Source organism: Camelus bactrianus, chromosome 5, assembly GCF_048773025.1.
Source record: "Camelus bactrianus isolate YW-2024 breed Bactrian camel chromosome 5, ASM4877302v1, whole genome shotgun sequence".
In the NCBI taxonomy this organism is placed as follows: Eukaryota; Metazoa; Chordata; class Mammalia; order Artiodactyla; family Camelidae; genus Camelus; species Camelus bactrianus.
The window spans coordinates 74551771-74577162 of NC_133543.1; the positions used below are offsets into that span (position 1 = coordinate 74551771).

General features: G+C 35.6%; 1 protein-coding gene and 2 non-coding genes across 9 annotated transcripts in view; 1 reads left to right on the forward strand and 2 right to left on the reverse strand.

Annotated features, from left to right (window-relative positions):
- Positions 1-25392, forward strand: part of INO80D (INO80 complex subunit D) — a 60066-nt gene that overhangs the window by 21202 nt on the left and 13472 nt on the right. For all 7 annotated transcript variants that reach the window (XM_074364116.1, XM_074364111.1, XM_074364112.1 and 4 more), the window contains 6 exons: positions 3324-3432; positions 14382-14606; positions 16973-17082; positions 18495-18628; positions 24158-24375; positions 25123-25280. In XM_074364116.1, coding sequence (XP_074220217.1) covers positions 3324-3432; positions 14382-14606; positions 16973-17082; positions 18495-18628; positions 24158-24375; positions 25123-25280 — 954 coding nt within the window. The remainder of the gene's footprint in view (positions 1-3323; positions 3433-14381; positions 14607-16972; positions 17083-18494; positions 18629-24157; positions 24376-25122; positions 25281-25392) is intronic.
- Positions 13168-13272, reverse strand: LOC123618353 (U6 spliceosomal RNA). Its single transcript, XR_006726776.1, has one exon. It is a non-coding gene; the product is annotated as a U6 spliceosomal RNA (small nuclear RNA).
- On the reverse strand, positions 20884-20989 carry LOC123618344 (U6 spliceosomal RNA). Its single transcript, XR_006726768.1, has one exon. It is a non-coding gene; the product is annotated as a U6 spliceosomal RNA (small nuclear RNA).

Genomic DNA, 25392 nt, shown 5'->3' on the forward strand with positions numbered 1-25392 from the left:
CTGAAACTTTATCAAAGGTTTTTACATATTATTACATTAAAATCCATTGATTTACCTTGTACTTTGAATGGGTCTTTTACTCATGCATGATTTTATAATGCCATGTTTTGGTCATTTGGAAATACTGGTTTAGTGAGTTACACAGCTGTCCCAAATGTTAACATACTTCATTATATAAAAATTTTAAATCACATCCATTAGTATTAACAGCAACCTTATGAAAAGTCTAATTCTTAGGAGGTTGTCATACTCTGTGATAAATTCAGGTTTTCAAAAAAAAATGAGCTTTCAAGTGGAAATTTGAATGTTATTGGCAACAAATACCCTTCATTGTTTTCCTTGAAAGGTTGGTTTCACTGTGTTCATTTTAGGAAAAATGACTGCCAGATATCCAGGTCTTAGTACCCATAGTTTGTCTGTCAGTCACTCTTTCAAATAAAAATAGTGTTGAATGAAGAAAAAGCAGCTGATTCAGGTCACAACTAAGAGTCCTGCAATTGCCTTTCCTCCATGCAGCCGCCACACTCTCTCCAGATGCTGCAGAGGCACTTCACGTATTCCTCACATTTAGTCACACACGATGTCATAAAGACATGTACCCAAGAATCAAGACTTAATGAAATAAATAATCTTTAAGAAACAAGTGCTTTATCAAGGATAGGCTTAAAACTGTTTGTTTTTTGTTTGTTTGTTTGTTTGTTTTCATTTGACCGCAAGTCATGTTGTGGAACATCTATTGACAACTAGTGCAGTTTTATCCACTGTGGTTTTTTTTTTTTTATCATCAGTGCAAATGTCAACACAGTAAAAAAGGCAAATAAGATCTTAGTATTGTTTTAAAGATAGTGTTGACTTAAGGATTTCCCCTAAAGTGTTTCAGGGATCTTTGGGGATGGTGGGCCATACTTTGATGGAGAACTGCTATCTTAGATTAATAATGTAGTTTTGAATATTTGTTCATATGCTTTTTTTTGGACATACATATTTCTTACTTATTTTGCCTTTTCAATTTTTTATCCATTTTTACTTAAATACTTCTCTTTTTTATTAATAGGTAAGAGCTTTTTATACATATTTCATGTTAGTTGCAAAGCCTCTCTTCCCTCCTATTTGTTATTTGCTTTTAATATCTATTATAAAGGTGTTGGAACTTAGAGGTTAACATTTTTAAAATATTTAATTTATTTATTATTGTACTATTTATTTTATTTTGGCAGTGGTGGGGAGGTAATTAAGTTTATTTATTTTTGGAGGAGATACTGGGGATTGAACCTAGGACCTCATGCATGCTAAGCATGCACTCTACCATTTGAGCTATAACTTCCCCCCTCAGAGGTTAACATTTTTTAATGTATTCTCTCTTTTTTAGGATTTCTTCCTTTTGAATCAGGGTTCCCACCCCCTTGTTTGGGCTCTCTTCATTCCAAGAGTATATAGATATACTCACCTATATTTTCTTTTTCTAAATGTCTACCTCTTATTCCACCATTTACCCCTATCATCTACTAAATTTTTATTTATGCTTCTATTTATTTCTGGATGCTGGTAATTTTTTAGCTTTTGAAACCATGAAATTTTATGTTATGTTGAGGGCTGATTTTCAGTCCTTTTGAACAGAACTAAAACTTACAGAAAAAGTACTGTCTTTTTATTAAAAAAAAAAATTCAAGCATATGAGGGGCCCAAGTTTTCAAAACAAAGGTTATTTTGGAGAAACCAGAAATTGTGATGCACTATTATGACCAAGCATAGTCTGCACCCATGTCAGCAAAGAATACTTAAAGAAAAGCACAGTGTTTGATTGGCTTTTATAGTCCTGTCTTGTCTGGTGTCTCAATTATTTACATTAAAACTAGTGATAATGAAGCCAAGATCAAAGGTTTGCTTGATTGGACAGTTAATTTTATAACAAGAGAAACACTTCCGTCTTAGTTCTTATGGCTTAGATCTTGACTTTTTCAGAGAAAGCATACGTGCCTTAGTACACATTATTATATTTACATAAACAATAAAAAATAGCAATTCACGTTCTAATTTTTAAAAGTGCCTTGTGTCACTTTGTGTTCGAAGGATCTCACCTTTCAGCATCCTGAAGCTGATGGTGTTGTGATCACTTACTTGTTTTTTATTTTTTAAATTTAGTTTTTAACAGATTGCTAATTATTTTAGTTACAGAAAGTAACTTTTTAAGATGACCTGGCATTTTGGTTAGTCTTCTTGGAACTAGATTTGGGGTTTCTTTATGCCAGTGGCACTGTTACATAATTTTAAGCATTTATAATTTGCATTTCAGTTAATCTTTTCTTAATTGCCTTATTTGGTACATGTAAACACATTCAAATTATGGAAGAAATCTGTGAGGTCTTTTTTAACTATCCGTGTCTAATGAAAGTGGTCTCTTAATTTTTGTGGGTATCAATAAGGAAGACATAAGAGTATTGGTCATCAGTGTATCTAATTGATGTTTCATAGTGGTATGAGTATATTGAAGTTATATTGTCCACACACTGATGTTGTATGCAACATCAGTATTTATCAAGACTTCTTCAAGATACAAAACTTTTAAAAAGGTAAAACCTTTATATTGGAAGCTAACAATTATCCAGTCATTAAAAATAATAGTGTTAACAACATAAGCAAGTACGTTCATACTGTATTTCTTCCCTTTCCCCTCTAAGCTTGTTTTTCAAAATGGAGCACAAATGTGACAGCTATTGTTTAAAAGAACTAAAAGAAACCCCCAAACCACGTTAGAAATAAAACACTGCCTACCCTTCCGTCTTCATGTAGGGGTCAAGAGCCTGGGAATAAGTGGGTGCAGTCCTTTCCTCCAGAGGTGTTGGGAGGGTGAGGGAGTGTGCCTGCCTTTGACAGTTTATTCTTGGGCCCTTCTTTGTTGCGGTATAGAGTGAGTCCACTGGCACCTTTTTACTTGTCTGTCCTCAACATAAGGCTTCTTTTCCTATCGTCTTGAATATGGTTTATGTTTTTCTGACATTATTTTAGTGTATAATGTTTTGATACTTTTACCCCCTTTTTTGACTTGAACTCTCTTTGCTTGTGTTGTTTCTACTCCATTTGTGAAGCATCTGATGAAAGAAGTTCATCCATGGAATATAGCATTTTTGTTATAATGTCATTAAGTATGAGTGCATGTCATACCTTCATTATTAATATCTTTGTCCCAGAACAAGGATGAAACTCATCAGGAGGCATTTATTCACACCATGATGGTACTTGTTGTTGGTGTTGGGTAGCTTCTGATCTAAATTTAAAATAAACATGAGTCTTTTCTAACTTGCAACATCATCTCTCTGTCCCAGGTTTAGACTGGTCTGAAGAGAGTGGAGAAGAGCTGGAGGACTCAGAGCAGGCCTCACCCTACCAGGTTGCCTGGTCCATCCGAGAGACCCTCAGATACGGAAGACACACGTGAGTCCTTTTCCTTTTTGTTCTTAAATTCCCACTGTAGTAGATTGATTTCTCCCTGTATATGCTGATTTTAAAATATTCTTGGATGTAATTTTATCATCAATGGAGATAAAATAGATTCCACTTGGGAAGAAATGTACTCTGTTATTTGAGGAAAGCTGCTTTTAAGTTTTCTTGGTAAATTTGTTTCTGGAACTTTCCCAGTTATCACTAAAGGAACCAATTATAATTAGAATTGAAAGGGACCTTAGAGATTATCCGATTCCATTCCCTCATTTTATAGAGGAAGTCAAGGCCTTGATAGGTTAAGGAACTTGCCTGTGGTCCCGGGGCTCCTTGGAGTCTCACTGTCTGACTTCTTGTCTTCTGTGTTCCTTTCCCCATAGTAGCTGGAAATAGTGCATTTTACTTCACCTCTGTCTTCTGCAAGATTGATCCATTTTTTAATATTTCTAATGTGTTAAAATATTTTTCAAAATAATCTCATTAGAGGTTCTTGGCATCTGCCTTATCAGAAAGCTGTAGATTAATGCCCAGCCCCTTCAGTGCTAGTGAGAAAGCTAGTTCTCTTTCAGGGTCTGCCTTAGCGTCATCGGGATCTGCTTGGTGCAGTGTGACAGTGCTGACATAGATCCTTGTCTGGGGCCAAAAGATGACTCACAGACTCAGCTAATATTCTTTCTTTCTTTCTTTCTTTTTTTAAGTACGATTTGAATAGATGTTCAGCAAGATAGAGGGGAGACTAGCTATCTGCCCCAGGCCGACTCCTAGAATTTCACAGTATCACTGTATGGACATACATTCTAGGGTCTGTTTTTTTAATTTATAGGCTTACAGTGTGATTTGTTAGTACACCCAGAGGTGATTAGGCTTAGGGAACCGATTCACTGGAGACTAAGATATAAACCAAAATGCCAGTTCATAGTGAGAAATATAATCATTAAGTAGTACGAATGTTCAGAGCAAACTTACATGAGAAGGAAATTGTAGTCAGAAGCTTATTTGGGCATGGAATTAGAGCAGGGAGAGTTATTGAGGTATTAATGTCCAGTATCATTGAACTATAATAGCTTGATACATCTGTTTCCACTCTTGGGATTTATATCCCGTGTAGTTGTCCCTGTCTCCCCTGTCTCCTAGCGGGAGGATTGGAGAATGCTATATATCTATTTCTCTCTCTGAGGTTCCATTTTATATGGCATTCATGACTGTTAACTTAAGGGGGGAAGGTATAGCTCAAGTGGTAGAGCATATGCATAGCATGTCCAGGGTCCTGGGTTCAATCCCCAGCACCTCCTCTAAAAATAAATAAATAGACCTAATTAACCCCCTCAAAATTAACTAAATTAAAAAAAATAATAATTAAAAAAAAAAGGACTGTTAACTTACCATTAGCATCTTCTTGCTTTCAGATAGACGTACAATTGAGCTTAAGCTATCTAAGTTAGAGATCATTTCAATCACGCTTTCTAAGATTGATATTCATATCAGCTTAACTTGACTTGGATTTAAAAAAAATTTTTTTTTCTGGAGGGGGAAGTAATTAGGTTTGTTTGTTTGTTTTTAATGGAGGTGCTGGGGATTGAACCCAGGACCTCGTGCATGCTAAGCACACACTCTACCATTGAGCTATATACACTCCCCCCTGACTTGGGATATTTTGAATTAGTTTTACAAGTTTCTGTACATGAGGCAACACAAGTAAATATTCAGCACATTTTCATGGAATGTAATTGATAAATGGTATTTATGAATCCTGTTTTAATTCTGAAGATGTCCTGAACGTCAGTAGTGGGAATATTTGCTCTTGACGAATGTAGCTTTTTCTTTTTTCCTATATGGCTTTTCTATTTAACCAATACTATTTATTGAACGCTGTTGTTTTCCACTGCATTGGAACCCTTGACATTTATGTGTATGTCTATTTGTGCATTTTCTAAACTATTCCCTTGGCCTGGTTGTCTTTGTGCCGATACTTCAAAGTTTAAATTAGCTTATAATAGAGTTTATAGTCTTTTTAAAGAAAGCTTTTGGTTGTATTGTTTCTTTTTATTTTCTGTTCTTTATTTCATTACTTTCTGTTATCTTTATTATTTCCTTCTGTTTGTTTTGGGTTTAATGTTCTGAAGTTTTTAGGGTGATAGCTTAAGTTAGTTAAATCTGAGATCTTGTTTTCTAACATAAACACTTGGTGCCATACATTTCCCTCTAAACACTGGTTTTAGCTGCATCCCACAAATTTTTATATGACATATTTTCATTTTCATTCAATTCACAATGCTTTCTAATATTCCTGTTGATGTCTTCTTTGATCTATGGGTTATTTAGAAGTGATAATTTAGTTTCCAAATATTTGAGCATTTCCCAGAAATTGGTTCTTAATTTTATTGTACTGTGATCAGAGATAACACTTAGATTACAGTGTTCTATAAATGTTAATTAGGTCAAGCTGGTTGTTAGTGTTGTTCAAGCCTTCTGTATCTTGGGTGGTTTTCTGTCAGCTTGTTCTGTCAGTTACTGAGAAAGGGACGTTGAAATCTCTATTAAGGAAAATTGAGTATCTTTATTTTTAAACTATCCCTTAATATTATCTCATTTGCTTTGTAGCCAATAAAAACAACAGGTGCTTGGGTGTGGAAGATGGGGTGGGGCAGTGTTGGTGGAGAGCAGGACCACCAGCCATGGATGAGACTTGGTATCATCGTTCCCAGAGTTTCTTCTGCTGTCTTATTTCTACCATGAGAGTCAGAGCAAGTTCTTTTTTATTATTCAATTTGTTTAAACCAAAAAACAAAACGAAAACTCCCCAAAACACTCATTTTTCCCACTCCTCACCCCCTGCCTTTGCAACCACCAGTCAAGTTTCTGTATCTATGAGCTTGGTGGGGATTTTATTTTGTTTGTTTGTTTGTTTAAGATTCCACATATAAGAGAGATCATGTGATGTCTGTCTTTTATTTGTCTTTCTCTGTCCCACTTATTTCACTAGCATTATGTCCATCCATGTTGTCACAAATGGCAAAATTTTCTTTTTTTATGACTGAATAATATTTCATTGTATACATGTCCTACAATTTCTTTATCCACTCATCGTTGGATGGGCACTTAGGTTGCTTCTACATCTTGGCTACTGTGCATAATGATGCACTGAACATGGGGGTACTGATATCTCTCTGAGATATTGATTTCATTTCCTTTGGATATATATACCCAGGAGTGAGATTGCTGGATCACATGATAATTCTGTTCTATTTTCAATTTTTTGACGAACCTCCATGCTGTTTTTCACAGAGGCTGCACCAATTTACATCCCCACTAACAGTGTACAAGGATTCCTTTTCTCTACATCCTTGCCAGCACATATTTCTTTTTGATAATAGCCATTCTAACAGGTATGAGGTGATATCTCATTGTGGTTTTGATTTGCATTTTCCTGATGATTAACAACATCAAGCATCTTTTCAGGTACCTATTGGCCATCTGTATGTCTTCTTTGGAAAAATGTCTCTTCAGATCTTCTGTTCATTTTTTAATTGGATTGTTTGCTTTTTTGGATATTGATTTGTATGAGTTCTTTCACTTTTTCCTTCACACATTTTGTAGTTATATTATTAGGTGCATAAACATTTAAGATTGTTCCGTTCTCTTGATGAAGTGGTCCTTTTATCATTTATAAAATGACCTTCTTTATTCCCAGTAATAGTGTTTGCTCTGAGATCTTACTTTATGGGATATTAATATAGCCACTCGAGCTTTCTTTTGGTTACTGTTAGCTTGGTATCTTTTTCAGTACTTTTTCTTTTAACATTTTAGTCTTTATATTTAAAGTGGGTTTCTTGTTGGCAGCACATAGTTGAGTCTTGGTTTTTTTTTTATCTACTCTGCCAATCTCTGCTTTTTATTTGGGTTATTTAGAACATTTAAATTTAATGCGATTATTGCTAGTATTGGGTTTAAATCTAATCTCTTTTGTTCGTTTTCTATTTGTTCCATTTATTCTCTGTCCTTTTTCCTCTGTTTTTTTAAAGTATTTTTTATAATTCCATTTTATCGCCTTTCTTGGCTTATTGGCTGTATTCCTTTGCTTTATTTTTATAGTAGTTGCTTTAGAGTTTACAGAATACATAATTGCCTCAGTCTACCTTCAAGTGTTACACCATTTCATGCGTAAGAACTGTGTATGACAGTATACTTTTGTTTCCCCTTCCCCATCCTTTGTTCTATAGTTGTCATACTTTTACTTCTGCATATGTTATAACCCGCCACATTTTCAGTTTTTAGAGCTCTTTATTCTTTGAGTAGTTCCAGATTTCCATCTGATGTCATTGTCTTCTTACGAGTGGTTTCCTTTAGTATTTCTTGTAATAGTGGTCTTCTGGTGATGAATTCTTCCAGTTTTTATATATTTGAAAATGTTTTTATTTTGTCTTCACTTTAAAAAAGAAATATTTTTTTTGAGGTATACTTGACTGTGCCTTAATTATTATTTTTTTTTTCCAGTTCTGACTATGCCTTCATTTTTGAAAGATATTTTGGCTGGCATTAAATCGTAGGTTGAGTTTTTCTTCCAGTAAAGATGTTGCTCACATATCTTGCATTATTTCTGATGAAAAGCAGTTGTCGTTCACATCTTTGGTCAGGGAACATTATGTATCTCTTGTTTTTCTGACTTTTAAGATTTTTCTATCTCTTTTTTGGCTTTTTATTTTTTATTTATTTTTTAAAAATTTTATTTTATTGAGTTATAGTCAGTTTCCAATGTTGTGTCAATTTCCAGTGTAGTGCACAATTTTTCAAGATTTTTCTCTTTATTAATAGTTTTAAACAATTTGATATAGTTAGTTTTCTTTATATTTCTTGTTCTTGGGATTTGTTAAGTTTTTTGAATCTGTAGGTTTATAGTTTCCATCAAATTTGGAACAATTTTAGTCAAGTTTTCTTCAATTGTTTTTCTTCCCCTTTATATTTGAGAGACTCTAGTTATATATTTTAGAGTGCTTGAAATTATCCTACAACTTATTAATATTCTGCTCATTTTTTTTTTTCAGTCTGTTTTTTCTTCTCTGTGTCTCATTTTGGAAAGTTTCTATTGCTGTCTTCAGGTTCATTATTCTTTTGTGGAACCTAATTAGCCATTAATCCCAAGCAGTGTATTCTTCATATTAGACATTGTATTTTTCATCTATAGAAGTTTGTTTTGGGTCTCCTTAATATTTCCCATGTCTCTCCTTCACGTGATCATGATTTACTCTACCTTCTTGAACATATGGGATTTGGTTATAATAATGTTTTTGATACCTAGTTTTTACTGATTCTATCGTCTGTATCATTTGAATCTGTTTCTGTTGATTGATTTTTCCCTTATGGTTCCTATTTTCCTGTTTCTTTGAATGCCTGATAATTTTTTAAAACACTTTTTAATTTAATTTTATTTTTTAATGGAAGTTACTGCAGATTGGACCCAGGACCTCATACATGCTCAGTGTGTGCTCTGCCACTGAGCTATACCCACCCCCCTGCCAATTTCTTATCAGATACCAGACATTGTTAATTTTAATTATTTGATTCCAAATATTTTTTGTCATTCTTTAAATATTACTGAGCTTGGTTTGGTTATGTTGAGAAACAGCTTTTGAGGCAGCCATTAGTTTAGAGCTAATTTTACCTTACTATTGAGGCAGTAAGCTTCTGAGTAGTATACCCAGAGCCCTGAGTATTACAGGTTTTTCCACTCTGGATGGTGGAAACACAAATTCACCCTGGCATTGTGTAAACTGCAGGGACTTACTTGGTCTTCTCTTTTCGGGTAGTTCTTTCCTGGACTCAGTTATTTTTACACCCATTTGCACTAATCAGTATGAAGATGAAGACTTGAAAGGAACCCTCTGCAAGTATTCAGGGCTCTTCTTTCTGTGTGCCTTTCTTCTCCCCAGTACCTGTCCTGCTAATTCTGGGATTGGTTGGTTAGTTATATATAGATGGGCTGGGCAAATAATTATGTGTCTGAAATTTAATTGGGAGATGTAGGCTGGAAACCAAGTTTGTGTCTTTAGTATGTAAGTTGATGTTGAAGTTAGGAAAATGATTGAGAAGCCCCATTAATGAAATGAGGATTGAGAAGAGAAAGAGGAAAGAAAAAGGAGGCGAATGCAATGGGAGAAAGCAAGGAAGTAGAAAGTTTCAAAATGAAAGGAAAAGAAAAATAAATGAATTCCTTGTGTAAGAGATGTGACAGGAACTGAAAAATATTTGATGCATGTTTCCACATTAATTAGCCCAGATTGTATGTTTCTCTTTTTTTATATAGTGCTAGATTTGGTTTGCTAATATTTTTTGCCTCTATGATCATTAATAAAATTGTCCTATAATTTTCCTTTGTCTTTATTAAGTTTTGATGTCAAGTTTGTGCTAGCCTTATTAAATGAGGAGATATTCCCTCTTTTTCTGACATTTGGACTATTTGTTGTGTGATTAGAATAATTTTTTCTTTGAATATTGATAAGAACTCATGGTAAAACTATTTGGACCAGGACTTTTCTATGTATGTGTTTAATAAGTGATTGAATTTTAGTTAATGGATATAGGACTCTTCAGGTATTCTGTTTCTTCTTAGGTCAATTTTGTAAGTGATAGTTTAAAAGAATTTGTTCTTTTCAAGTAAGATTTACAATGTTTTGGCCTGAAATTTTTCAATATATATTCTCTTTTTAATTTTTGTTGTTTGTAGTTGTATCTTCCTTTTCATTCCTAATATTATTACTTTTTTTTTTTTCTTATCTTGATCAGTCGCACCAGAACTTTGCTATTATATTGGTATTTTTGGAGAACCAGCTTTTGATTTTTCTTCATTGTTCTCTTTTTTACATTTGCTTTCTATTTCATTAATTTCTGCTTCTTCTTTTTTTTTTTTAAATCTTATACTTTATGTTTATTCTGTTGTTGTTTTTCTAACTTTGGTAGTTAGATGTGGATTTCTTTTTATTTCTCCTTTTTAGGATTTGCTGGGCTCCTTCAATCTGTAGAATGGTATCTTTCATCAGTTCTGGAAAATTCTCAACCATTATCCAATGAAACAGTACCTTTACCCCATTGTCTCTTTCTCTCAAGTCTATCTTACATCTGTGTCTAATCTCCTGTTCTTCTATATATTGAATTTTAAATTTTAGTTATTATATTTAACATTTCCAGAATTTCTCTTCAGTTCTTAATCAAATCAACTTGCTATTTATTCATATTCCAAAAACTTTCTTTTATTCTTGAAACTTCTTAAACATTGTATATTCTATGTTTGATTGTTCCAGTATTTGAAATTAGCTGTTTCTTGTTTCTGCCAGCCCTTACTCCAGGTGCTAACAGGAAAACAATCCTTTTATGTTTGTATTTTGTTGAGAAGTTTACATCTATATTTACAAGGGATATTTGTCTGTAGTTTTCTTTCCTTGGATTTCTGTCTGATTTTGGTATTGGGGTTGGGTTATACTGGCCTGATAGAATGAATTGAAAAGTCCTCTTCATTTTGGGAAGACTTTGTGAAAGATTGGTGGTAATTTTTCTTTAAACATTTGGTATAATTCACCAGTGAAGCCATCTGGTTGTGAAGCTTTTCTTTGTGGGAAGTTTTCACTCTTTTGTTGTTTTAATAAAGTAAATTAAAGTGAATTTTATTTGGAGAATTTTATGTTGTGCCTTGAGATTATAGTCAAAGGAAGTCTTAGGAAATCAGGTTTGGAATTTACTGCTCTCTACTTGAAGTTATTAGTAGCATTTTAATAATAATAATATTTATATTGTGTATTTATATTGTGATTTCACATGTATCATTTCTTTTCATTCTCTTAACCATGGGAGATTGGGGAGCCAACTATGTCTCTCATTTCACAGATGAGAAAAGTTAAAGAAGGAAGGAAACCTAACATACTGAGAAATGCAGTAGGTGCCAGCCCTTGTCACTGCTGGTAAATGGTGGGAACTGGCCTTTCTTGTCCCAGTTTGCTACTCTTTCTCAGCAACCAGGTTTGAAATATTAATGTCAGAGCATCTTAGAAGCAGGAAGCATCTTGGAGATGTTCTAGTTCAGGACCATGCCTTGGATGGTCTGTGGCCCTGTGCTAGACCACAAACTGCTAGTTACTGGCCACAGCAAGATAAGTATGGAAGTTATGAAGAAGCTTTGAAAGCTTTTGTAATGACAGAACATGCCTCAACATCCAGGTGCATCTTTCCATGGTTAACTTGAGAACCAGTCATCTAGCCCATTTTCCCTGCAATAACAGAGTCTTTTAAAGTAACAATATTGGCAGTCGATTATCCACCCTAGCTTTATTTTCCCCTTAAGACTTACTGTTTCTCTTCCTTCCTCTTTCTTTTATGAGACTTTCATTCTCCTAGTTATACAAATTCAGAGTCATTATCGACTTTCTTATCCTTCATACCCAGTCACCAAATTGAGTTAATTTTTTTATGATAATGGCCCTTATATGTCTTCTTTTTGTTATCTCTGTGGCCTTTTACTTTTAATCACTCCCATGTCGTTCAGTTGTTAGCTGTTAACTCTGAAATCTGTATCTCTTCCCTAAATGTGCTCAAGTTTCTAATTTCCAACGGTTTTTCCACCAGCCCCTTTGATGCCTCCTCTGTACTTTAAATCTCCTAGGTCTAAAATGGAATTTGTATCCTACTCCAAATCTGCTCTTGCTCCTGCTTCCTGGTCTTTGCCCATGGAAACTGCTGAGTGATTATTGTCCCTTCCCTCATCCTTGCCTAGTTGACAAAGTCTGTCTTTTTTTACGTGCAAATTACCTCTCATAGTCTGTAGTCCTGCAGCCTGGTGTGGGGTCCCTGTTATTTCTTACCTGGAGTTTTAGAATAATTTCCTCACTGCTCTCTTCTGTCTCTTCTTCCATGTATATCTGCTGACAGTGTAATCTTCATGCACAGCTCTATTACTGTTTCCTATTTTCTTAAAAATCTACAAGGTTCTTCATTGCCTGTGGAGTAAAGGTTAAGTTCATTAATCTTGTGTTTAGGTTCAGGAAGTCTGCCTTACCCACCATCACTCGCCTGCACACCCTACAGCTCAGCCAAAGCAGGCTTCCCAGCCCTTGCTGTTCCCTATCTGTCCGTCTCTGTGTCTTGGCTTATGGTATTTTATCCTTGTTAGATACCTTTCTTTTCTCTTTCTCACATTCTACCCTTCCTTCAAGTTTCAGTTCTATTGTCATTGTCTCTACAAAGCCTTTCATCCAGCAGTCTTTCCCGCAGACTTTAAAAGTTCTGTCTGTACCTCTCTCACGTTACTGTTGTGCTCTCGCTCACACTGAAGATGCACACAGCACTGACTGGCTGTGGTGTATAGAGTCCTGCTGTGGGACTTTGGGGAGCAATGAGACATTCCTAGACCCCGTTCCATGGAAGTTCTAGTTCAGTAGATCTAGAGTAGGTCTTGGGAAACTGAAATTTCAAAAATCTCCTAGATTTGCCTAATTTGAGTTCAGATAGTTGAACCATTGGTCTGTCTGCCCCACAGTTTTAGTTACTGATTCTGCCCTCCTTTGAATTGTTTAACTTTGGGGGTATGTTTATCTTGTCTAAATTGCACAGCAGTCTTTCCGTTTCTCCTCTGTAGTGCACAGCAAGATAGACATGGAGTAAATTTTTTCCATTTTTTTAAATTGAAGTGTATAGTCAGCTTACAGTGTTGTGTCAGTTTATGGTGCACAGCATAACATTTCAGTCAGAAATATGAAACACTTCGCGAATTTGCGTGTCGTCCTCACAGGGGCCATGCCCATCTTCTCTGTGTCGTTTCAGTTTTAGTATATGTGCCGCCGAAGCGGGCATGACATGCAGTAAATGTTGAACGTTGAATAAACGAAAAGGTTGAAATGAGATCCTTCAACTGGCATATCTGTAGTAGAAACTATACTGAAGCGAACATGTCTCTTGAGATGTATACTAAACAGAAGTTTACAGAGTAGCCTGGTATAGGCTATTCTGAAGGAAAAAGGGGTGATACCACCTCAGAAGAGAAACCAAGCAAGGGTTTACAGAAGATTAGTAAGATAATATGTCGCCTGTAGTATCACATGCGTGCTGTTTGTTTATGTTATGGTGTAAGAAAAGGAAGGTAAAATAACACAGGTCAGTTTCAAGTCTCATGTGCATTATTCCTAATAGTAAAAAATGAGATCACATTTGTTCCATAGAAAAGTGACCTTTTTAACCTCCCTGCTGGTAGACATTGCTGACTAACCACAGAGCTCTTTCTTGTTGAGCCTCGATGTGCCCTCAGCATCCCATTCAATGTAGCCCTCCAGCAGGGGCCACCGATCAATCAACAGTCACATGACAGAAAAACCTCCACATAATTCCATGGTATGTAAAATGTTACTTAGGGTATCTCCTGCAGTTTAAAAAAATACTATAAAATGACTGTGATCCCTATAATCAAAATTCTTCAAGTGCTTAGAGAAGGGTAGTTAAAAACCAGTACATCTGAAAGGGCAGCCTTGTGATAAAACACGCTTAGAATTCCCTGCTCTATTTTTGGTATGACCTATCTTTTATGAAATTATGCTGTTTCCTCATAATCACCATGTCATTTACTCAGACTTTTTAGTAAATAAAGGTAAATTATTTTCTTCCCAGGAATCTCTAGTCACTTAAAATTTAGAAGACACCGATGCATTGAATGTCTAATTATGACAAGCTAAGATGGTTAAGCTTCTTAAAGCACTGGATTGTCTTTACCACCTCACTTACCGTTGAAACGTTAGACTTATTTTCAGCTGTTCTGCTGAATTTCTCTTCCCCTGATTTTGTTAAGTATGTGCTCCCATGCCACAAGTTTCAACCTTGTGCATCCAGCCACCCTTCCTCACCACTTTTCCCCTCTCTAAAATGAGCCTAACGTGTAATCAGGTTTTTGCTTCTCTCCCTGCACTTTCTAGGTCGGATGATGATGACACGGAGAGTAGGAGCTCCAGGGTGACCCAACTTTGCACTTACTTTCAGCAGAAATATAAGCACCTCTGCCGCCTGGAGCGGGCAGAATCTCGGCAAAAGAAATGCCGGCACACGTTTAGGAAGGCCTTGCTGCAGGCGGCCAGTAGAGAGCCAGAAGGTACTGGCCAGTTGATCCAAGAACTGCAGAGAGCTGCATGCAGTCGAACCAGGTCAGAGCCCCCCCCACCCCCCATACAGCCTCCTGTTTCTGAGAACTCAACTTAGTCTGTTTTCTGTGTTCTTTGGGAGGATAGTCGAGACACAGTGGGTGATGAGCATGTTATCCTGAAATATTTAAGCACTGTATTTTGATTTTGTTGCTCAAAGTTCTACACAGATGACAAAATAATGCTGCTATGAGCTGACGGTAAAATTAACGTATTACTGGAATTTTGCTGAAGTTTGACTGAAATTTATTCAGTAGAGGATTTGATGATGTTATCTGTCTTTAAAAAAAATTCCAATGCTTAGAAATTTCATGTTATTTAAAAGTAATATTTATAGTTTTTTTGCCACAAAAGTGGTATTTTATGTTTCTTATATTATTAAAAATTTTTTCTTTTCATTGTATTTTCTGTTAATATCTACATTATCCCATATATTATATACTCAAAATGTTTTATTACATTGGATTTCTTTTGGGGAAAAAAATCCATTCTCTTTATAATGACGATATTTGCTCATTGTGAAAATTTGAAAAAAAATAGAAAAAAGAAACAAAATCTCCATAATATGATCATTCACAAAATAGAATGAACACTGAACATTTTGATTCTGTTTCCTTCTCGCCTTTTTCTCTGTGCATGTGTGTCTGTGTGTGTGTAAATATTTTATATATGTAAAATATTGGGGAAGTTTATATACCTAAATATTACCACTGGTTATCTCTAGATGGTGAGATAATTGATAAATTAAAGTTTTAAAAAATTGTAGTCTGTATATTTTAGTATTTCTATAGTGATCATGAGTCATTTGAGGAAAAAAGGATTTAAAACAAACAGAAAACTAAAAATTAACCTTCGCTTTGTAACTATTGGTCATAATCCTTACATGTAGACATAATTATTGAAATTTCATTTTCATTTTGTTTATTTTAGTTTTCATTATATTACCTATAAAAAAGTAACCCATTTTTCAATTGAGTACCTCAAAAAAAATACTATGCCTTAAGACTTGTTTTCTGCTCCTTCGCATATTTAGGCTGTTTGAAACTATGTACATATATCTAATGCATCTCCAGTATGGCTGCAGCCTGCAGTATTGTCCTCACTCTCAGAGCTCCAGTCCTCTGCAGTGGAGGTGGTGTCTGTTTTAGAACATCTTTAGGTCTTAGCTTCCTTCTTACTTACTCAGAGACTTACCTTTCTCGGAGAAACATTCCCAGACTGTCTTGATTATGTTAGGTCCCCATTATATATGCTGTTGTGCTCTGTGCTCTGCTTCATTGTAGATTTTTATACTTGTATTACTGTCTGGCATGCTGGACAGTAGTTTCTATGAGGGCAGGAACAGTTGTACATTTTGTTCTTAGTCTCCAGTGTTGATGAATGAATGAACAGAATCGAACAAGTGAAGATCTGTTCTTTGTTTGTTGAAAGAATTTACTCAGTTTGACATCGGTTTTAAAATATGATTTCTAACATTTATATAATGTTTTCAAGTATATAATTTCAGTAGAAACTTCAGTTTTGTCCAGCATGAAGCAGTCTGTATGTAGACCAGTGTATGTGTATTGAATCTGGTATGTTATTATGTCCCTGTCAAAGATGTAAGGGACTATACTGTGAGCTTGGGACAGTGTGCTGTTTGTGTAGGAACTGTATTTATCTGTGGTTTTTAACTGGCAGAATCAACCTCTTTTCAGAACATCTCCCAAACCACTTTTAGTGATTTAAAAAAAAAGAATTCGTGATAACTAAGTATTACAAAGCAAACACCAAGATGGTCTCAATTACAATTCTCAGATTTATTTGATGTCATTTGGTTATGTCTCCCATGAATAGGAAAAAGTTTATTGCTTAGTGCATCACCGATAATCATATAACAACGTGCCATAATCATTCCTTAGCGACTAGTAGCTTATTTATGTTACATTACATATATTTTAAATGTGCAGAAATCAGCTGTCAGTTGAATAATGCCATCTATGTATTTAGTTAGTTTTGTTATCAAGGGCCTAGTTCCACAAAAGACATTTAAAAAGTTGTTAAATATTTTAAAAGTTATAACTATAATGGCTACTTTCTAATAGGTATCCTTAAAATATAGTTTGGATATAAACTGAATAACATTAAAATATTCTTTTTTATCTAATAACTTTGTCACATTTACTGGTGAATATGTGGAATAAGCCATTGAAATAGCTTAAAGTATGTAAACTCTTGGAGCTGGTCATAGTAACTCATACCTGTGTTTTAATTAATGAATGTAGATAGTTAAAATGTGGATGTTATAGAGTAGTAACATTATTCTGAATAATTGCCCTGGATTCTTAAAGCATTTTTAAAAAATTTATTTGGTGTTTTTCATTCCTTAGCATAAGCCGGACCAAGTTGAAGGAGGCAGAGCCGGCATCATGCAGTGGGACCGTGAAGGGTGAACAGTGCCCCAACAGGGCCCTTCCATTCACCAGACACTGTTTCCAACGTATCCTCTTAACTAACTCGAGTGTGCATTGAAAAGTACTGACTCATTAGGGTGATACATTTCATTCTCAGGCCAAGTGAATGACTTTTGGAATCATTACTATTTGATATTTAAAATAATTTTTATGTAACTTCTGATTTTAATGGTGTCCTCTGAATAATTTTTTTCCTGCTTATATCATTGTGATTCTTTATTCAAGAATCATACCAAAATAAGCAAAATTGACAGCAAGTCATAGGTTCTTCCAGTGGCTGCCCTTGATTAGATTTTGTTAACAGGATTCTGGTCCTTCCAGTGATTCTAGGTAGTTTGTAAGAGGCCACTCTTACACTCATGGATGGGAAAATGAAATCCTGTTATTCAAGAACTGTTTTTAGTCTTTCAGGAAAGTTACACGCTTTTACAGTATGCTCTTTGCTGTGGGATTAAATTGCTGTTTTTATTGAGTATGGTGCTGATTTGAAATAAATGAAAGATAACAAACATCACTGACTAGAAAAGTACATTCCTTAAGATGGAATATACTTGAGGAAAACCTACGTTAGAGAGCTTCAGGCTGGTTATGAAATCTTATTACTTTCAATTTCACTAAACATTTAAAGTTGAGTAGCATTTTAAAAAATTTAGCATAGTAGCAATTATATACTCTTCTAAATCACCTATCTGATTTTTGCCTTCCTTTCTGTTCTTGGCATTGTCTTTTCACAGCTTTTTCAGCAACAGTTTCTATGCAGTAAAGGCTTGATAAATAGCCTTAACTATAAAAGCATAAAAGAAAAATGAAAGATACTTCCTTAATAGATATAAAGCAAATCTGTGGAAATGTAGTTAGTGGCTAAAAGTATGGATGTGTAAAAAATGTTGATAAAAAAAGTGGACATTCAAATTTTAATAGTATGGTTTTGATTTTAAAGTAATTTCTTGTAAGCTGTGAATTTGAGTTTGGTGTTGAAAATGTGAAATAAATACCCAAATTTGGATAGATGAGTTTGGTAATTATATCTTAAAATATTTATTCTTGATGAGTATAATAGGCAGAAATTTTTCTTAAAGTTGTGTTTCTTTTTTTTTTTTTTTTTAACCATCATAGCTGAACTTTAGGGGTCAGTGTGTTAATAAGGAAATGACCCTGCTTCTCCAAATAACATAAACCAGAACAGCCATAAGGGTGACTCAGGTTAGGAGCCCATTTAGCAAAATAGACTCCTTCAGAAGGATCTTCTGATCAATGAGGATGGTACATTTAACTACTGTAATTTTCCTATATCAGTAGTTGGGTTGGTTCTTTAGCTTTTATAGATGATAAAATTTATACTTATTAAGCACAAGTAGGGGAAGAAGCGAGTTTTATAAGAAATTGAAAAACTTGCTAGAGTTTCAATGTATTTTATTCTTAACTTAAAAAAACACAGATATCCTCTTGAACCGCTCCCAGCAACTATTCTCAAGTTGCACGGCCAAGTTTGCAGATGGACAGCAGTGCTCTGTGCCCGTTTTTGACATTACACACCAGACGCCTCTGTGTGAAGAACATGCCAAAAAAATGGTAAGTTCACATTTTATTTTCTGCAGCAGAGGCTTTCAGAGTTCTGATAGCTATCCACAGTAGGAAATATTTTGTGACTCAGTCTAAACTTATGTGTGTATATAAATCGCTGAACTGAGTTTTATGAAACAATGCTTTTTTAGTACCTCATGTTTTATACTCTGTTCTGTTTCCTTAAAAAAAAAAAAAACTTGACATAACCATTGAATTCATTTTATACCCTCATTAAAAAACAAAAAAGCACACTGTTCTAGAAGATATAGTCATTTTGTTTGTATCTGTACCTATTCTGTACATACTCTCTTCTCCTTAAGATACATTTTATTATACATAGGCAGATTTCCTAAGCCTTTTCTTTGCCCCATTTCTTTAGGTTTTTGCTTTTTTATATACAGTTCTGCAAATGCCTTGGATATTTGATGAAATTTCAGCCAAAAGCCAAACTGTATGATAATTCGATTGAACTTAATTATTTCTTCAGTTAATGCTAGTATCATAAACCCTAATTAATTCAGAATAATTTGGAGTAGAGACAAGTCTGAACTAGTGAACTATCTGAATTATGTAATTTCTTAAAATATATGCATTTTACCTGTCAGACACTTACTGAGTTCTTCTGCTGTTTGCAAGGTATCATGCTAGGTACTTTAAGTACTAAAAAGTTGAGTAAGACAACTCTTACCTTTTGTAAGCGTATTTCAGTTCTCAGGGGTGCATCAGGGCAACTAAATGGCCACCGGGCCAGGACTTAATGGTGTTAAGGCTGTGATCCTGGCATTGCCACCAGCTAAATGTACAGCGAGGACTATAGTGTCATCTCTTCTAGACCTCAGTTGCCATGTTTGGAGTTTACCGGCTTCTTCTCCAAGAACCTCTTTTGGTTTTTTTTAGATTTCTTTTATGGACCAGATATTTTGAATAGTTGTATATACTAAACTACATGTATAAATATTAAATAATTATTTTCACATTTTAATTTTAAAACATTTAAAACGCACATACTTTTGTTAGCTTGTTGAGGCTTTATTGTGGTTTAGGAGTGATTTCCATATGTTTTCTGAACCACTTTTTATGGATCCTCATGATGATTTCACAGGCCCTTGGTAATACCAGCACTGCAGCTTTCAAACCACTGAATTAAATAATCCTGGTTGTAAATTTTGATTTTAATGTTATGCCATTCCAGCATACTTCTAGTAAGACAAGGAAAATATTGTTAAATAGGGAGGCTATATTTTAGGATCTGCTTTATTGATTTAATGAGTTGTTGATTAGTATAACAATTATGTGAATGCTTTTGAAGAAATTGAAAGCACTTTATTCTTTTCAGCTGGTTAAACATTTCTACTGAGGCCAATTCAGCTAGGCAAACGTAAGGTTGAATTAGTATAAAATTAGTCATAAATATGTATTTTATATAATAATGTAAAATAAGAACATAAATAAAATGAATCAGGTTTTTAAAGGATATTTTCAATACAAAGTTTTTACAATTTAATACAAATAGTTTCCTCTCTGAAGACAGTTACAGAATCTGACACTAGTTTGAGCTATTTTAAAGTTAAAAATTACATAAGAGGGTATAACAAGGACTTATATTCCATTAGTCCTCCGTGAGAGACTTAAGACCGGGTGACAAACACTGTGCAAATCTCATGGCTCTACTTTCAAACTATATCTTGAATTCAAATACATTTTACCAACTTCACTTTTACCATCCTAGCCTTAGCTACCATTACCTTTGCCTGCATTATTGTAATAGTCTCCTAATTAGCCTCCCTTCTTCCTGCCATGCTTCTCTGCACCCCGATGTATTGCCCACATAGCAGCCAGAGTAGACCATGTGTGTGAGTTCCACTGTCTTTAAATTTACATATAGTAACATTCACTCTTTTTGGTGTGCAGTCCTGAGTCTTGACAGTGCTTACAGTTGTGAAACTGCCACCATAATCAAGATACAGCTCAGTTCCATCACCAACTCCCCTAATTGTCTAGTGCTACCCCCTTGTAGTCAGCTCCCCACTGATCTGTCTCTGTCCCTATAATTTTACATTTTTCAGAATGTCTTATAAATGGGATTATACAAGATATAGCCTTTAGAGCACACCTTTTAGGTTCCCTGATCAAAACTTTCCAGTGGCTTCCCATCGCATTTAGAATCCAATCTAAAATTCTTATGCTCTGTGAGGCACTTCCTGATCTGGCCCTTGCAACCTCTCCAGGTTCTTTTTTTTTTTTTCTTTCATAATTGAGATAAACATATGGAATGCTTTATGAATTTGTGTGTCATCCTTGCTCAGGGACCATACTAATCTTCTCTTGATGGTCCAATTTTAGTGTATGTGCTGATGAAGTGAGCACTCCAGCTTCTTTTTATGCGCTCGCCTCACTTCCAGGTTCCAGCAGCATTGGCCTTCTTGCTCTTTCTTGAACACTCGAAGTATGCTCCCACCTCAGGGCCTTTGCACTTGTTTTTCTCTTTTCCTGGAATGTTATTCTCCCAGATTTCTGCATGTCTCACTCCTTCATTTCTTTCAGGTTTCTGATCAAATATCTGTTTATCAAAGAAGTCTTCCTCGTCTCCTGTACCCTGCCACTTTTTATCTTCATACTCTACTCACTTTTCTTCCTCACATTTAAATCTGTCTAGCATTGTTAATTAGTTTATTGTCTTTATCCCCTCCTAGAATGTAAACTTCACAAAGGCAGGAACATTTTTAGTTCATTGCAATATCCTCAGTGCTTAGAACAAAGATGCTTTGTAAGTAATTGAGAACTAAATTACCAGTTAGGCGCATGACTTGTGGGGCAGGGGGCTTGAGGTTCGCAACTAGACTCAGCCACTGCATAGGACAGCCATTGGTAGAAGAGGCTCAAGCTGCAGGAAGTCCAGGCTGGCAGGCAGAGCATGGTATTCAGCAGGTGAGACCACACAGCAAGTGGTCAGTTACTAAATGCATTGCCCTGACGCAGAAGTAGAATGGGACAGTGAGAATGCTGGGAGTGAACAGTGGTTGTAAGTGGTGTAGGTGAATGAACAGTTGGCTTTAGGAAAGCCTCTGGGACACAGGTGCTCTGGCTCTCCGGAGGAGCTAAGTGAGGGAGTACCAAGAGTGGGGCAGGGCCTCTGGCATGGGCACTTCTGTGTGGAGGGCCTGGCATATTACCAAAAACGTTGCCAGGCTACAAAGTACAAGGTTAGGAGAATAAGACACAAGCCTGGAACCAGAACCAGGTGATAACGGGAGTCTTACAGGAGGGCTTGTGTATTCTGTTCTGGGCTAGAGCTCGTTAACTTCCTCCTACCTGACACTCGGACTGGTCCTAGAGGGAAATCCTGAGATGGATGCCAGCACCTGGTGGGTGACAGTAGCTGCTTACTCCCTGTTTATTCAGTTACATAGTGGGCATAATAAAAGTAGACCTCGAGCGTTGAGTCGAAAGGAAACACAGAGGCTAGGAAGCAGCCTCTTTTCTGTTGTTTTCTAAATTGGTGCATTTGTGACTTTTGTAATTGTGTTTGGATTCAAGTATTTGGTTGGGATTAAACTTCTTTCAGATTTCCTGAATTTTTATGCTTAATTTTATTCTTTCTTATTTTGAATACGTTTGATGATAGTGATAGTTATTAGTCTTCAAATACTATTATCTACACTTTTTTATGTATTTGGTTATAAGAATTATTACTGAGTTCATCAACTTACAAAAACCACTACTGTTTATGTACCACTAAGAAAGAAAAAATGCTGCCCGTGGGTTTCTCGTTACTTAAAATTTGTGTTTTATACTTATCAAAATAGCTTCTTTAGACTTAGATATTTTTATCTTCTCTATTGCTCTTGGTTTCAGCTAATTCTTGATATGTGAAAGGCAGTATTTTCTACATACATCAACTATAACACAGCTTTGTCCACTTTGTGGTTATTTTCCTTTCTCATTTGGTTGTTGCTTTGCAATAAAGGAGGAGGGGATTGTGGTCAGTTCTTCAATAATGAATATTTGCTTCACTAATAACAGTTTTATATCCTGCTGCTCTTTGTGCCTTTCTGCATACAGAACAGTTTTTCTTCTACATGTAAAACCAATGATGCACATGCCTTAATTCAGATGATGGCAGTACAAAGAGCTATGACCAGCTTTGAGCGTGGGCAGGCAATGCCAATTATAATGACCATCATCTGGCCAACAGCAGTTATAAGATGTCATTATTATAAAATGCTCCCCGTTACAGAGATATTAAAGTGTGCATCTGGGAATTGATGAAATACAGTATTTAGATTTAAGGGTACTAGTTGAAGAAAGCTAGTTATATTGTCAATTTCTTGTTCTTCCTAGTTCTTATTTTGCCTCCTCACTAAATTGCAGCAGTTTTATAAACTGTGTCCCCACCGTTTTCTCTTTTTACCTTGTCTCCCTGGCCCATGTCAGTTTCTTGAAGGACTTTTACTGTGTCACGATTTCCAAGTCTGCATCTCCATCTCTTTCTTTATTCCTGAGCATCAGATAACAGTTCTCTCCTGCCTCCCTGGACATCTTCACACCTCAAACTATATGTGAGCCTGACTGAATCCCTTGACTCTTCTTCTGAGTCTCTTCTGCTGTGTTCTCCATCCCAGCTAATGGAATCATCATCTAACAGTTACCCAAACTAGAAACCCTAGAAACACTTGAGAGTTTTATATATCCAAGGAACTGTCAAATCTTGAGACTTCTCTCCCAGCAGGCCCTCGCTCTTCCACTCCTGCTGACTTCGCCCTCTGCCATCTATCTTGTATGCACTGTTCAAGTAGCCCTCCCATTGGAACTGTTGCCTCCATTCACTTGCCTCTTCTCTCTGGAACTTTGCCTTGCTACCCAGATAGTTAATGCTTTTAAACAATGTATTTCCCTGATCAAAAATCATTCCCCACTGCAGTAAAAGAAAGTTTAAAATCCTTAACAGGGTATTCAGTCATACATGATCTGGCCCCAAACTTCTTTACAGCTTACTGTTATATTTTATCCTTCATTATACCCCAGGCAACAGTCACACTCAAGTATTTGCTGTTGTTTTTATCTTGTTTGTGCCATTTCCTTTAGCCTAGAGTGATCTTCTCCATTATCCCAAGGATTTCAAATCCTGTTTATCCTTTAATCTCACATAAAATAATGGATTTTCCTTTTGTGCACTCTTAGAAGGTGTTTATATCATCATTGCCCAATTTTTTGTACTATATTTATGTATACTTATATTCTCATTTTTCCCATGAGAGACTAATACATAAGTTCTTTGAGAGCACAAATCAAAGTATATTCATAATTTTTCCACTGCAGTACCTATCACAATGCCTTAAAATGTGGGATGAACTATTGTATGTATTGAATTGATTTGAATCAAATTTTTGAATGAATTTCTTATTCATTTTCTATTGTCATACATAGTTTTAGGCACCATATATTAGTATATTTAAGAAATACAGGGTTTTTTTAGATAGCTGTTAGGTTTTCCCCAAATAATTTCAGTTTAAAAATACCCGTTTTATTCCAAAGGATAATTTCTTAAGAGGAGATAGCTCCCGTAAAGTTCAGCACCAGCAGCAGAGGAAACCCAGGAAAAAAACCAAGCCTCCTGCGCTTACCAAAAAACACAAGAAGAAGAGAAGGCGTGGACCTCGTCGACCCCAGAAACCCATCCCCCCTGCAGTCCCCCAGGGGAACCTCAGCATGCCCACCAGCGTCTCACTGCCAGTGGAGGCCTCTCAGATCCGGTCAGTGACGGCGCCAGAGTTTCCGCCACCTTTACGTGTTTTGCTTGTTCTCAGAACATCTGGCTTCTTTCAGTTTTCTAGTGTTAGAAGTGGGCTACAGGAACCAATCGGTGTGTCAGCCTAGACTTCATAGTTTTCAGGACAGTTTTTACTAAATAGTGGATAAGGTTAGATCTGAAATAAAGCTTTTGATTATAACCAAGGGAGCAGATGCTGAAATTGAGAATCTAATTGGCCACTCTCAGAGTTTTCTGTTTCAACAGAAATTCCATACATGTTCCAACAGATATTCCATCAGAAATCTGATACATTATTAATTTGGGGCAAGGGTAAGCATTTTGACCAGATGAATGAGGCTTCTGTTTCAGCAAACATCTCAGTTTTATGTTTCATTTTTAAAAATTATTATTTTGACCAGTTTTTAAATTCTACTAAAAAGTATTAAGATACTTGATATACCAAATTGTAATCCATTCTACTAATATACCAAATTGTGATTCATTCCACTAATTTGCAGTAAAAATATTATTTTAGAATGGTTGTCTTCTCTTAACACATGGTAAAAGTTGTAGAAATACGTGACTACGTATGGTGAGGTCTGTCATTTTGGTTTCAAATTTTCTTAAAGTAGAAAAGGAGACATTTTGAGTTAGGATTTTCCATTTTCGTATTTGACAAACTTGTCTAGGTGACATTGGTGGGTAGGTAAAAATGGGGTGGTGGGGCCAACCATGTCATCTTTGCCAGGAGCCCATCCACGCCAGAGCTGAGTGCTGATGAGTTGCCAGATGACATTGCCAATGAGATCACCGACATTCCACATGACTTGGAATTGAACCAGGAGGACTTTTCAGACGTCCTGCCACGGCTACCTGATGACTTACAAGATTTTGATTTTTTTGAAGGTATGGTCAATATTTTGATTCAAGAAGACTGGTTTTTAAAATGAGTTTTTAAAAAAGGGAAATAGTTTTTTTGAGACTTGTTTGAAGTGTTCCTCCCCACATGTCTTTCACT